A 14527-nucleotide genomic window follows, 5' to 3' on the forward strand; every position below is an offset into this window, starting at 1 on the left:
TTATTATTACTAAGAAAAAGAAAATCTTTAGAAAAAAACTTGAATTATTTGATTAAAATTGATTCTGTCCCTGTATAATGTATAGGTAATTTTGCCTATGTGAATTATTAAACATTTTATGCAGAATATGTTGCCATATCAATAAGGTTTTGGTTGTTTTGCAGGTGAAATACTTATTTGCAAATTAACTGACCATTAATTAACCCTGTGAACACCTCAATCAGTATTTGGGTTATTGAAACTGTATGTACTGTATGTACTAGTACTTTATATTGGGCCTGTGTGGGGCTGTTTGGTCATTTGTGTACTTTGCACAACTAAAACTTAATTAAAGACGTAGGCTCGAAATGTTGTACGGGTATGGGATCCCTTATGCAGAAAGCTCTGAATTACGGAAAGCCCGTCTTCCATAGACTCCATTTTAAACAACTAATTCAGAATTTTAAAACTGATTTTCTTTTTCTCTCTAGTAATAAAACAGTACCTTGTAATTGATCCCAACTAAGATATAAATACCGTATATACTCGAGTATAAGCCGATCCGAATATAAGCCGAGGTACCTAATTTTACCTAAGAAAACTGGAAAAACTTATTGACTCGAGTATAAGCCTAGGGTGGGAAATGCAGCAGCTACTGCTAAGTTTTAATAATCAAACAAATACCAATAAAATTACATTAATTGAGGCATCAGTGGGGTATATGTTTTTCAATATTTATTTCAAAGAAAAACAGTAAACTAGCTCTGTAAGTGGAGAAGAGGGTCAACAAAAACAATATGAGTACTACCCCACGCTCATTGCACATTGGCAAACTGGCAGCAGACCCAGTCCTGGAGGGACGTAAGGGGAAATAAGTATTGCTAGTGGGAGCCTAGGCCAGGGCACTGGAGGGTCTGGTTGCGGGTGGCCTAATTTGCACACAAAGGAGAGAGGCTGCTAGTCTAGAGGGACCCATGGCACCCGACTCGAGTATAAGCCAAGGGTGACTTTTTCAGCACATTTTGGGTGCTGAAAAACTAGGCTTATACTCGAGTATATACAGTAATCCCTATTGAATGCAAAACAATCATGTTGGGTTTCATTAATGTTTTATTTATTTTTTTTAGTAGACTTAAGGTGATCCAAATTATGGATAGACCCCTTATCCGTAATACCCTTGGTCCCAAAGAAGTTGGATAACGGGTCCTATACCTGTACTTAGGAAGAGCACAGAGGCCTCCTTGTTAATGTGATGGTAGAAAATGCATGTACCTGTATATACAGTATTGCAGTCTAATAAACGCATGAATGTTTCCATATACAGTATGTCACTGCTGCTACGGTGCTGAATGAATTGCCATATAAGAGAAAGCTGCATTTATACATTTTTGTGTTTGTTGATTTTTGTGGAACCCACTCAGACCTAAATGAAAAAAAGATTAAATTAAGAAGCAATATTTTTGCTTGCCAGTCATCTGTCATACTGACATACAAATGCGATGAAAGAAAAGTGTATCATATAAATGTAAAATGATTGCAAATAGTGGTTCATTCTCATTACTTGAGAAATTTAGGGACCAGTAGCATTCAAGCTACATTTGGGCTGCAGGGCACATGGTTTCATGGCGGGTAACAGTTCTTATACAGGGTCAAATGCCATTTATGGCTCTCTAAAGAACTACTGAATGTCCTCATATAAAACAGGACATTTTATTTGCAGGTACTGGATAAACACTTACAAACTTTAATTGTACAAAAAATAAATATATATATTTTCATTTTTGGTTGCAGTGCTGACGCCAATGGGGAACATCTTACAAGAAACCATTGACTATACGAGTCAGAGGAAAGTCTTTAACCAGCCCGTGCTGCATAACCAGGTTGTACACTTTCGCTTAGCAGAATTGGCAACTGAAGTTGAGCTTCTTCGCTCACTGCTGTATCGTTCTGTTGGTGAGTTTTTGTTTTTCCCACTTTTTACACAGCATAATATATATGTCCCTCAGTGTATTGTATTTATATGTATTTATTTCTAAAAGTGAATATACATTAAGCTGTTAAAATGTGCATAACAATGCATAAGGAAAAGATCAAGGTATAGTGGCCTTCAAGATATGTATTAATCATTAATCTGTTCATGGACTACTCTCAGATGATCTACCACCAGTAAACAGGCCTTTGAGTACATGGCTGCTCAGTAGAATTCTTCATGGTGCTCAATATTTAAACCCCCAAAAGCAAATGGTTAAAGGTAGCATGAGAAGGGAAGGGAATGGGGAACTAGCCAGGGCCCAATTGTAATGATAAAACATTATACATGTTTTTATTAATCTGAAACTTTCTTTCCATATAGCAATGTATGTGGAAGGCAATGATGTCACCAAACTTGCTTCCATGGCTAAATTAAAAGCTGGGCGCCTTGCGCGGGAACTGAGTGACAGCTGTCTTCAGTTCTGGGGAGGAATGGGCTTCACTGATGAAGTTCTTGTTAGTCGGTTTTATCGGTAAGTGACCCCTTTGATAGCATAATTTTCATGAATGCATAACAAATATAATATCCAGCTGCCAACCAAAATTAAGGATGTTCTGAATCCAGGATTTACCGCATATGCTTGCCAGGTTTTGGATTTGCTTCAGTGTTTGGAAACATCTTTTGTGGAAGATTCTATATTCAGCTGAATCCAAATTTTATGCATTTGGGCACCCAAGGCAAATCTACCTGCGTGTAGAAGTTGTGCATAAGTATAAGGCATTAAAGTTTCAATCCCAACTGATATTTACAGTACTGACTTTGTGGAAAACTTGTTGATAGCTAGACCTAAACCTCTAAGAAGAAGAAAGATATTGGTGGGCAGGATTATACTGATAAAACTCTGATCCTCACTTTCTATTCTGCTCTTTCTCTTCCACCCCTCTCCGCTTTCTGTTCAGCTTCTTTTTCTTCTACATAGTACTATTATTCTCTTTCCCTTTCTGCTCCCCTCTTTTGAAGCCCCTACTATTGTCTGTTGCCCCCATTTCAGTGGATCCTGGAATCACCTTGCTTGTATTAGGCTACATCTACTTAGCCTTCTTTTTGGAGCCATTCCTGCAGTTTAATATTAATAAATACTTCTTGCCAGTTTCCTTATCATTTCTGGTAGATAGAAAGAGATCAGCACACAGGGAATAGTAACATGTTAAAGGGGAAGGAAAGGCAAAGTCACTTGGGGGTGCCAAAATGTTAAGCACCCCCAAGTGACTTTAACCGCTTACCTTGTACCCCGGGCTGGTGCCCCTGTTCGGAGAAAATAGCACCAGCCCGGGGTACCTGGAGCGCAGCACTTCCTCCTTCCGCCTTCCACTTCCTAAACTGCCGGTGGCCGGGCATGCACAGTAGAGCGAAAAAGCCGACTTAAATGTTTAAGTTCGGCTTTTCACTCTACTGCGCATGCGCGCGCAGCGGAGCCGGAAGGAGGAAGCGCCGGCAGCTACCCCGGGCTGGTGCTGTTTTCTCCTGACAGCGGCACCAGCCCGGGGTAAAAGGTAAGCGGTTAAAGTCACTTGGGGGTGCCTAACATTTTGGCACCCCCAAGTGACTTTACCTTTCTTTTTCCTTTAAGCATACATTGTGGTGGGCTAACATTTTACAAGAGAGGAGGTTTGAAAGGTGTAACCAAACCTGGCAGGTCATTCCTAAAATAAATAGGTCCTTTGGCTGATGTGAACTGGTACTGGTAAAAAGAAATAATTTTGACTACAAAAATATTATAAATGATATATTTTAGTGATCACAAGTAAGTGAATTAATTAACTAACTTGTTCAAATCATAAATATAATACGTAACAGATGGCACACTCAGTAAGCAAATGTGCTTTCTCAAGTCCTCTCCAGGGGGAGTATCCCTCGAAACTTTGTCTCTGGAGATCTCAAAAAAATGTAAGATTCACAAGCACATTTGCTTACTTTGTGTGCCATCTGTTTCACATTATATTTATGATTTGGAGCTAAACAGAGTATAAGGATTGTGCACCAGACTGTTTCATTGGTAAATTATAGCCCAAGATTTTGAATTATATTTAGAATGACTCACTTGTTCACCCTCTCACCGCTCCTGCCACTGAATTAACTTTTAGTCTGATGTAGAGAGTGATATTCTGAGACAAATTGCATTTGATCTTCATTTCTTATTATTTGTAATTTTAAAAATGATTTAGCTTTTTGTTTAGCAACTCTCCAGTTTGGAAATTAAGCAGCTATCGAGTTGCTACAGTCCAAAGCGCCTTAGCACCAGGCAGTGGTATGAATGAGACACTGGAATATTAAAAGGAAAGGACCAGAATGAAAAAATGAGTAATAATAAAAGAAATAAATTACAAATTACAATAAAAGAATAGTTTATGGGCTAACTGGGTCAGTGAGCCCCATATGAAAGATTGAAAGAGTCAGAAGAAGGCAAATAATTTAAAGGTCCTGGAAAAAAATGAGTAATAAAAAAAAAAATGACAATAACAATAAAACTGAAGCCTCACAAAACAATAGTTTATGGGCTAACTGGGTCAGTGACCCCAAAGACTGAAAGAGTCAGAAGAAGGTAAATCATTTAAAAACTATAAGAAATAAAAAAAAATACCAATTGAACAGACCAATTGAGCAATTTAGTTTAATATAAATTTCTTTTTCATAAAAATTATTTTTAGGACAAATGCAAGGTATGTAGAATTTACATCTTTCCTTGACTCATTCTTTATCTATTTATTACTAATTGTACAGCCAAGAATTAGAAAATGCAATTCTTTCTAGTAATGACTGAACCTTATCTGTACGGTTGTTTTAGAAGAATTCTTTTTTTGTGGGAATCCTGCTGTAAATACCGTGCCACAGTCAGTGCCTGACACTTGCTAGCTGGAGATTACATAACCCCTCTGCGTAGAGAGTGAAAAGAACATTTTAACATTTCCCCCAAATTCTGATCTGGAAAAAGTGACACCTCAGCTTTTCCGTGTGATACACCAGTAATAGGAGTACCGGAAACTGCTGCTTTTAAGCAATAGAGGATTTTCTGTAGAATACAGTCAGTTTCGGCTCATTCAGGTTGTTAGTCTTTGTCATTGCAACATTCCAAATGAGCTAATAATACAAGGTTTTTACACTGAATAAGCACATTCTGTAGTTCCTTTCTTATTTACCTTTATGTGGGATGGAACATTACTATTTTTGGGATATTAGTATTCTAATGTTCAGGAAAGACCTGATGCCAGTAAATATATTAATCAATTTCTCTTATAGAACACAGGTCAGGTTATCACTGAATATTTACAATATTTACAATTTCTTTTGTTTATCAGAACAGTTTGTACAGTGCCTAAATAGTGCAAGTGATATCAGTTCAACTGTCCCATCCACTTTTCATCTGTATCTATCATTTTTAGCTATTTTTTGATCTTTAATTACATTTTATAAGGTGGGGTGCTATGGAACCGTTAAGTTCAGAAACTTCAGTAATATGTCAAGGAAGTAAACACCCACACACTATGGTTTATAACACAGGTACCACTTTACTAAACAAAATGGCTGCTGACAAACAACCCTTAACAATACACAGTGCTACAGTACTACACTGAATAAAATTAATTAGAATACGTAATACTTCATTTAGGTGGTGAAGTACAACAGAGGTTTTTTGAATAGCTGTAGTCTCACCTACGACTTTGAATGTGCCCAGACAAATAATATCCCATTGAAGTTGGCAATTTTGACCAAAGGCCCAATGTAAAGACTGCAGCTCTTCAGGAAGCCTATGTTGAACTTCACCACCTAAACAAAGCTAAGTACTAAGTGTTATAACTGTTTTATTCAGTAAAGTACAGTGTTGTATTTTTAAGGATTGTTTGCAGCAATTTAGTTTAGTAAAGTAGTACATGTGTTATAAGCCATAGTGTGTGGGTGTTTACTTCCTTGACATATTACTGCAATTTCTGAACTGTCATGGGAAAACATGTTTTTTTTTTCAAAACACATTGGTTTATAGAGCTTCTCCAACTGAAACCTGCATTGAAATTAAAATATTTTTTTTTATATATTTAATTTTGAAATTTCACATGCCAGGGTGCCACAGCCATGTGACCTGTGCTCTGATAAGTTTCAGAGTAAACTTGCTGAGCTGCAAGTTGGAGTGATATTAACCCCCCCCTCCCCCACAGAAGCCGATCGGCAGAACAGTGGGAAGGTAGAAAGATAGCAGCTCCCTGATACCAGTATTGCTAAAAGTGGTAAATATCAGAACAGCACTCAGTAGCACAAAATCCAAATCCGGCTCATGACTCCTCAAGCAAATCTAATGTGTAGCGCTGGCTCCTTCTGAAAGCTCAGCCTCAGGTACAATGCACTGAGATGGAGCCTACACACCAATATTACAGCTAAAATATATACAATTTTGGTTTAAGAATAAAAGTTTAAATGGCAGAAATAAAAATTACACAATAAAAACCATGACAGAATCCCTTTAATAGTTCCTTAGCACTACATAAAGGAGACTAACACTACATAAGGGAGGATGCCCTGGGTGCACCAGTACCTTAAAAACAAACCTGTTCACCCATATCTTGTTTCCTAAAATTAGCTATAAAATACAAGTTTACGGCAGCACTCTCCTTGAGATGTTTTGTATTAATGGTGCCTAGCCTTACAAGGGAGGACTTTACTCCCATAAATACAAAAAGTCCTTAAACAAGAATAGGGGGCTTCGCCCCCCCCCCCCCCTTCCTTAGCAGACAGTTGACGTATATCCTTAATTAACTTACTGCAGTCTTAATAATCAATGTAAAAATTTTATTGACTGCAGTGTGATCCGATATACCTGTATCTGGTCAGTCACACTTATCTCATTACAAGTAATTGTATTGTCCTATAGCTGTGTATCGACAAGAAACTATGTGCTTTTAGACAAATGGCACCTTTTCCTTGTGCTGAGTAACCAAACAGCAATTGGTTTTCTCTGTTGCAGTGTTGGCTGCCATTGTCAGAGATTATTTATTCTTTTACAGCTTCATATTGAGTAAGACATTTACTGTTCCTTATCCAGCAATAGTGAATGAATCTCGGTGATTCACAGGGTTGAAAAAAAACCTTCGATTTACCGACACTTAAACTGTCTCAGATACTTCCCTACACATAAAACTGAAAGTGTTACTATAAGCACCAGGTTTTGGTTGGCATCTATTTAATACAGCTCGAGAGGGCACCAATGTCATGGGGTTAAATTTAGAAAAGTGAAGGGGAGAATTTAATTTACCATTAAGGGATAACTTTATTTTTAGAACCATGCAAGCTTCACAAGTGGAGAGAAAGCAAAAACATAGAAGCACTTCCTTTCCTTGCTTATGGTTTCAAAAAAAATATTTCCTTTTTACATCTGTACCCTTGAGCCACCACTTAGTGATGGGCTGGGTGCTCCCTCAGAGATCAGCTGACAGGAAATAATGCAGCTCTAACTGTAACAGGGAGAAGTGTGGGAGTAAAAGGCAGAACTTTCTCCATTAATTGGCTGATGTGACCCAACATGTATGCGTGCCCTTGGTTGTTTGTGTGCACAACCAGGCCTATCATTTGTTATATTTTGCCTCCATTCTATTCTACCGTTTTTGTTTAGTCCTGCTTGCCTAGGCCACAGTCACCATTTCTAAACACATTATATGTCATTTAGAAGAGTATAAATATATTTAAATGAGTCAGATTCAGTAAGCATGATCTGGGTGTTTAATCACTGTACTGATAATGTATTATTGCATGTAGTACCTAATATCCCTTTATAGAGCTTATTCTAAACACCACAGTCACTGGTTCATCATTGCACATCTTTGCTTTTGATGCTATCATGAGTAATAATATAACTTTGTGTATTGTCACTTAATATCAAGCTTGTGGATACCCAGGGGCTGATTTACTAAATGCAGTTAAGGGAGAAAGAAGATCAAAACACTGTACCACCCACAGCTGTATCAATTCGTAGACTAGGACCAAATCAAAACGTAACCTTTAATTAACCATTAAAATACAGGTATGGGATCCCTTATCCGGAAACCCGTTATCCAGTAAGCTCCAAATTACTGGAAGCCCGTCTCCCCATTTTAATCAAATAATTCAGAATTTTAAAACTGATTTCATTTTTCTTTGTAGTAATAAAACAGTAACTTGTAATTGATCCAAACTAAGATATAAATAATCCTTATTGGATTCAAAACAATCCTATTGGGTTTAATTAATGTTTTATTGATCTTTTAGTAGACTTAAGAGGGGCCTGGATGAGTTCTTGATCAATCAGAATATCCAAGGCTATTGTGATACTAATATCTACAGTTAGTACTAGTGGTTGTATTTATAGTTTATGTATGTGAGTGTATAGATTGGTAGGTGTGGGTTAGGTGTGCTGGGTTTACTTGGATGGGTTGAACTTGATGGACACAGGTCTTTTTTCAACCCTATGTAACTATGTAACTATGTAACTTAAGGTATGGAGATCCAAATTACGGAAAGACCCCTTATCTAGAATACCATTGGTCCTGAGCATTCTGGATAACAGGTCTTATACCTATATATCAAAAGTTTTGATCTTCTTTCTTTCTTCCTTAATTGCATTTATGTTTCTGATCATGCACATGATCATGTTTTTTTCTGGCCTTCAAAGTCGTATAAACTCGACATAGTATAAATTCGGATTAAACTTGATCATTGTTGTATTTATAAAATGTCACAACAATGCTGTTATCAGTCCTACGAAAAATTTGAGTTTACGTTGGAAAAGTATTGATTAAACTTGAAAAATTTGTGTTTAAATGGATTCCATGAATCCTCTTTATTTTTCCAAAACAGGAATTGCTCCAGCAGCCATTTTAGGAGCATTTGCGCTCATTCTTAAAAAACAATAATGTGTTTACGTTTCACTTGAAACTGGGTGAAATAGAAAACAATGACGGGATTACATAGTTACATAGTTACATAGTTACATAGGGTTGAAAAAAGACCATTGTCCATCAAGTTCAACCCATCCGAGTAAACCCAGCACACAACCTATACTAACCAATCTATACACTCACATACATAAACTATATATATACAACCAGTAATACTAACTGTAGATATTAGTATCACAATAGCCTTGGATATTCTGCTTCTTCAAAAACTCATCCAGGCCCCTCTTAAAGGCATTAACAGAGTCTGCCATTACCACATCACTAGGAAGGGCATTCCACAGCCTCACTGCCCTCACCGTGAAAAACCACCTACGCTGCTTCAAATGGAAGCTCTGTTCCTCTAATCTATAGGGGTGACCTCTGGTGCGCTGATTGTTTTTATGGGAAAAAAGAACATCCCCCAACTGCCTATAATCCCCTCTAATGTACTTGTACAGAGTAATCATGTCCCCTCGCAAGCGCCTCTTTTCCAGAGAAAACAACCCCAACCTCGACAGTCTAACCTCATAGCTTAAATCTTCCATCCCCTTTACCAGTTTAGTTGCACGTCTCTGCACTCTCTCCAGCTCATTAATATCCTTCTTAAGGACTGGAGCCCAAAACTGCACTGCATACTCAAGGTGAGGCCTTACCAGGGACCTATAAAGCGGCAAAAATATGTTCTCATCCCTTGAGTCAATGCCCTTTTTTATACAAGACAGCACTTTATTTGCTGTAGTAGCCACAGAATGACACTGCCTGGAATTAGACAACTTGTGATCTACTTCCCCTTGAAACTGGGTAAATTAGAAGACAGTAAGGTTATTAACTTCCCCTTGAAAATGTGTCAAGGACAGGCTGTCACTGAGTATTCTACTCCTCGACTATTCTAAGCCTCCACATGACTCGACAGATCAAATCTGACGATTTTTTTTTGCCAAAAGAAGTTAACCAAACATAAATAAATGACGGATTATGGGATTCTTTTCGAAAAATGCAAACTTTTTGGGGCATATTTCCAAAAACCTTTACTGGTGAAAAGAAAAAAAAATTCTAACTTTATCCCAAATAGCTTAGTAAATGTGCCCCTGGGTTTTTATAAAAACTAGATTTGTTTCTATTTTTTTCATCTAAAGATTTCATCTTTTTTTGTACCATTTTACTGGTTACAAAAGGGCTGATTCACAGAGCAAAGAGGGCACAGCAGGCTTGTGAGTTTGTGAGTGTTGTGCAAGGTCCAGAATGGACATGACTTAGGTGTTACACATATTCAGATATACAGGGTGGGCCATTTATATGCATACACCTTAATATAATGGGAATGGATTCCCATTATATTAAGGTGTATCCATATAAATGGCTCACCCTGTACAGCCCACGATAAGTATTTACATGTCTAAATGTTTTCCCTGACCCACCATTATTTTTTTTTGCAGTGAATGTGTGCCAAGCGTATGCAGAAACCCATAATACAGAATGAATATCATATGCCATAAAGTGTTATTTAGAAAAGACAGTATATATAATTATTTTTTGTGGGGCAGTTTAAACATGACATATTAGCTGGGGTAAAAAAGGGGGTATCATTTCATGGTGCTACATATTAGAAATACATTTTATCTGGAAGAACCCAGGTACCAAGCGCAGGAGATAATAATTCCTATGTACTGTTTTTACTGTAAAATATATTGTGTTATAAAAATAGCCTTGCAGAGCTAGATTTTTGGCTTCTGGGCTCAACCCTTACTTAAAAGCTAAAAAAACACACAAGTAGAAGGTGAATAATTAAAGAATTATAAAAAAAGAACTATTGAAAAAAAAAAAAAAAAACATTCTATACCACATATAAAAGTTAATGCAAAGGTGAGCTATCTTCTAGAACAAAGTGTGATAAAAAAAAATATATATATATCCTTGAGAAAAGTCCTAATAAGGACTAAAACGTCTGATTTTTTGTGCAATGTGCTTGAAATAAAGGCATAAAATTTTTTAAAAGAGTGTGCCAATTTGATTATATAAATATACATATACAGGTATAGGACCCATTAATCAGAATGCTCGGGACTAAGGCTATTCCGGATAAGGGGTCTTTCCGTAATTTGGATCTCCACACCTTAAGTCTTCTAAAAATTCAATAAAACATTGATTAAACTTAATAGGATGATTTTGCATCAAATAAGGATTATTTATATCTTAGTTGGGATCAATTACAAGGTACTGTTTTATTACTACAGAGAAAAAGCAAATCAGTTTTAAAATTCGGAGCCATTTGATTAAAATGGAGTCCATGGGAGACAGGCTTTCTGTAATTCTGAGCTTTCTGGATAATGGGTTCCATACCTGTATATGTAAGTTATATATATATGTATATAAATATTTTTTTCTCTTCTGCTGTGATGCGTTAAATGTTCATGCAATTTAGCCTTAAAATCAAGAAAAAAATCAAGACTATAAATAATATTTCCAATTATGGCTATTATCAAACCTGTGAATACTCATTCTGCCTATTAAATGCACAAACATTGACTTTACATTAACTATAAATAGTGAATCTGGTTTCTATGCAGCCCTTTAAAAACATGGGGGATATTCCCCTTAGCAAGTTAACGGTTTGCCCCAACATCATGACTGCTTGTATGTTTATTCTAATCTTCTAATCATTTTATTCAGTGTTACTGGCCTTATATCTTTGTGCCTTACTATTTCTCTACAGTTAGAGGGTTCGGTTAAAGCAGGGAAATACAAACATTCTGCATACACAGTTCTAGAGAGAAAATCCTGTTTGTAGCCGCAGAACAAAAGATGTTTAATGATAGATGTTTTTATAACCATTTTTCTTTTCTTTGTACAGAGACTCGAGGCTGCTGTCAATAGGAGCAGGAGCGGACGAAGTTATGCTGTCAATCATATGCAAATTCATGGGAACCCTTCCAAGTAAAAAGTGAATCTTTACCATACTGTAAAATCATCTTGATCTCAGAAAATGAAAGGTTCTTGGATCAATATGGTAAATGTAAAATCGCTTACACCAGGGCCTTAGTATCACAAGCATTTGTTTTGTTAGACAAGAAAACAGATTGGGGCAACATGAAACCACGTGACAAATCCTGATTTATTTTTAGGGTTTTTTTGTGTTGATTTAATTAATTTAACTTATACATATCTATAACTTAGACACTGTTATTTTAATGTATTAGCCAGAAAAAAAACATGAAAGAGCAAAATGCTTGTGTATAAGCGGTACATTTCCAATCAAACCCAAAATCCTAAAGAAATACAAAAATATATTTTTTTATGCTTGTGAAACTGTGTCACTAAAACCCTGGTAAATAAATAATAATTCATAAGCCAAAGTTCTCTGAAGTCCTCATTTAGCAACACTGAGTGACATTGGGCCCCCCTAATATCTCTGAGGTTTGAAAATTCCAATTTACACCAGTGCATCTGCAAAAGTCCTCCTAGGCAACTTTTAATCATGCACTTGTTGGCCTGGATGCCAAACAATTAAATCATTGCGTCCAGCATTTTAGTGGCCAAATCAGATAAAGACCTGCTTATTGGCCAACCTCACTAAATGAGCCTAACTTAAATGAAGTATATTGTTATGTATTAGAATATTAAACTCTTTTATAATAAAAATTACCAAAATTCTTACCGTATCTATAAAGATGGAATCAAAATAATTTAACAGAATATGGGATCTTTGGAAGACAGTGGGACTCCTTTTTGGCACAGCATGTGCTGATTCCATTATTGGAGTACCCTTACCTGCCATAGCATCAGTTCAGGCCTGAACTAGGATTTATACTAGGCCCAGGCCTTTCAAGTACATAAAGACCCAAACAGCACCACCTTAAGCCCATTAAATAGTGACTGCCTGTGGCATCTTAAAGCAGCCCCTCTGGCAGTTGCTAAAATCTACAGATTGACAGCCCAGGCTTGGGCCAGTTAGCAATAGTATGAAAATCTAGAAGAATAATGTGACGGTTGAAATGTGGCATAGTAGATTTATTTAATCCAAAAACATACAGTATAGGGACTTCTTATATTTTTGACATATCTGGAATGATGGTATCAAAATAAGGCAGTAGGATAAGGAGCATAGGATTCACAGACGAAAGCACTGCCCCTCTTGCTAATGGGTTGCTATGGGCAACATCACCTGTGATTTGGCTTACACAATATAATAAATTTGCCTCCTAGTCTTCTATTAGATAGAGTTTTAGCAAAGTTATAAAGGTAATGATTTCAGTAATAGGCAAAGCACTACTGCCTTGTCTTTACAATGCTGGATTAATGTAACACTAGTCTCTTTTTACCACACATTCAGCAAATGTCTTCATTCACTATAACCCCACGGGCAGTCATTGATCAAAATGCCATTCCCATTCAAATTAAACCCTACTGAGTTAAACATTAAAGTTCACTGGAAGCAACCTGACGGCAGATTCTATTGCGGTTTCTGATTTAACATCTCTAAATCTTTTATTTTAATCATCGGCTTCTGAAAAGCTTTAACAGAGAAAACATAGATTTCTGTAGTTCTCTGAGTCACTCACTCGTGAGCAATACTAAATAAAACCATGATGCCATTGGGTGTTAATTTAGAAAATTCCGAGCTGCTGATGGTGTAGATTGCCAAAAAGTAACTGCTGATAGGTTACTATTGGTAGATGTATTGCTTGAATTAAAGGACAAGGAAAGCCCCAAATCCTTAACTACTCCAAACTGTAGTCCACCTTAGCCCCTTCCCAGTTGCTATATTTTTTATATTAAAAAATACTTGTCAATAAACAAGGTTGAATAAAATCCTTTGCACTGTAAAGCTTGTGGTGTTCAGTTTCCCTTCATGTCAGTTCTGCAAATGCAAACATATTCCAGCCTGAACGTTATTATTCTTGCACCACTGTAAAGTAAAGGAGTGATGGATATTTTATGCATATGTGCAGAACTTGAGAAGGGTGTGCATATGCTTGGGCCTTAGTCTAAGTCATATATGTCAAACACAAGGCCCGGGGGCCAAATCTGGCCCACCTGGCTGTTTTATGTGGCCCTTGGGGAGTGTGTGACCATCCAGCCTGATCAATTTCCATTTTCCTCACATAGTAACTAAGACTAAGGGGTATATTTATCATGCTGTGTAAAAAGTGGAGTGAAGCATTACCAGTAATGTTGCCCAAGGCAACCAATCAGTAATCAGATTTCAACAGTAGCAAAGCATCTATTGGCTGCTATTAGCAACATCACCAGTAATGTCTTACTCCACTTTTTACACATTGTGATAAATATACCCCTTAGTATCTTACTAAGTATATTAATAAAAAATTTGGCCCGTGACTTAGCCTGTGTTTTAGATTTTGGCCCCCTAATTTGATTGAGTTTAAGTCCAGGAGAGTTTCCTTAGCTGGGTGAGCTGAAAAAAGAAACTGGTAACTGGCTACTGATTATTTTTTGCCACAATTGATGCTAAGGGTTTCCTGAATTAATTAATGAATGGGCCCCTGGATGTCATGAGTTATCAACATTCTGTTCATCGCAATGAGCATTTAAAAGGAATCTGTCACCCAAAGAAATAATTCCAAATGTATTTCTATCATGTTAGTTGAGCAAAATAAAC

The 14527-nt window shown here is 36.8% G+C and overlaps 1 protein-coding gene across 1 annotated transcript in view; it reads left to right on the forward strand.

The window, feature by feature from the left end:
• The window catches only part of MGC147631 (acyl-CoA dehydrogenase (3J649)), a 61260-nt gene extending 49003 nt beyond the window's left edge, over positions 1 to 12257 (forward strand). The window contains 3 exon segments of the mRNA NM_001079242.1: positions 1771 to 1932; positions 2333 to 2483; positions 11762 to 12257. Coding sequence (NP_001072710.1) covers positions 1771 to 1932; positions 2333 to 2483; positions 11762 to 11855 — 407 coding nt within the window. The 3' untranslated portion in view covers positions 11856 to 12257.
• The last annotated feature ends 2270 nt before the right edge of the window (positions 12258 to 14527 follow it).

This window comes from Xenopus tropicalis, chromosome 6 (genome assembly GCF_000004195.4).
Source record: "Xenopus tropicalis strain Nigerian chromosome 6, UCB_Xtro_10.0, whole genome shotgun sequence".
Taxonomy (NCBI): domain Eukaryota; kingdom Metazoa; phylum Chordata; class Amphibia; order Anura; family Pipidae; genus Xenopus; species Xenopus tropicalis.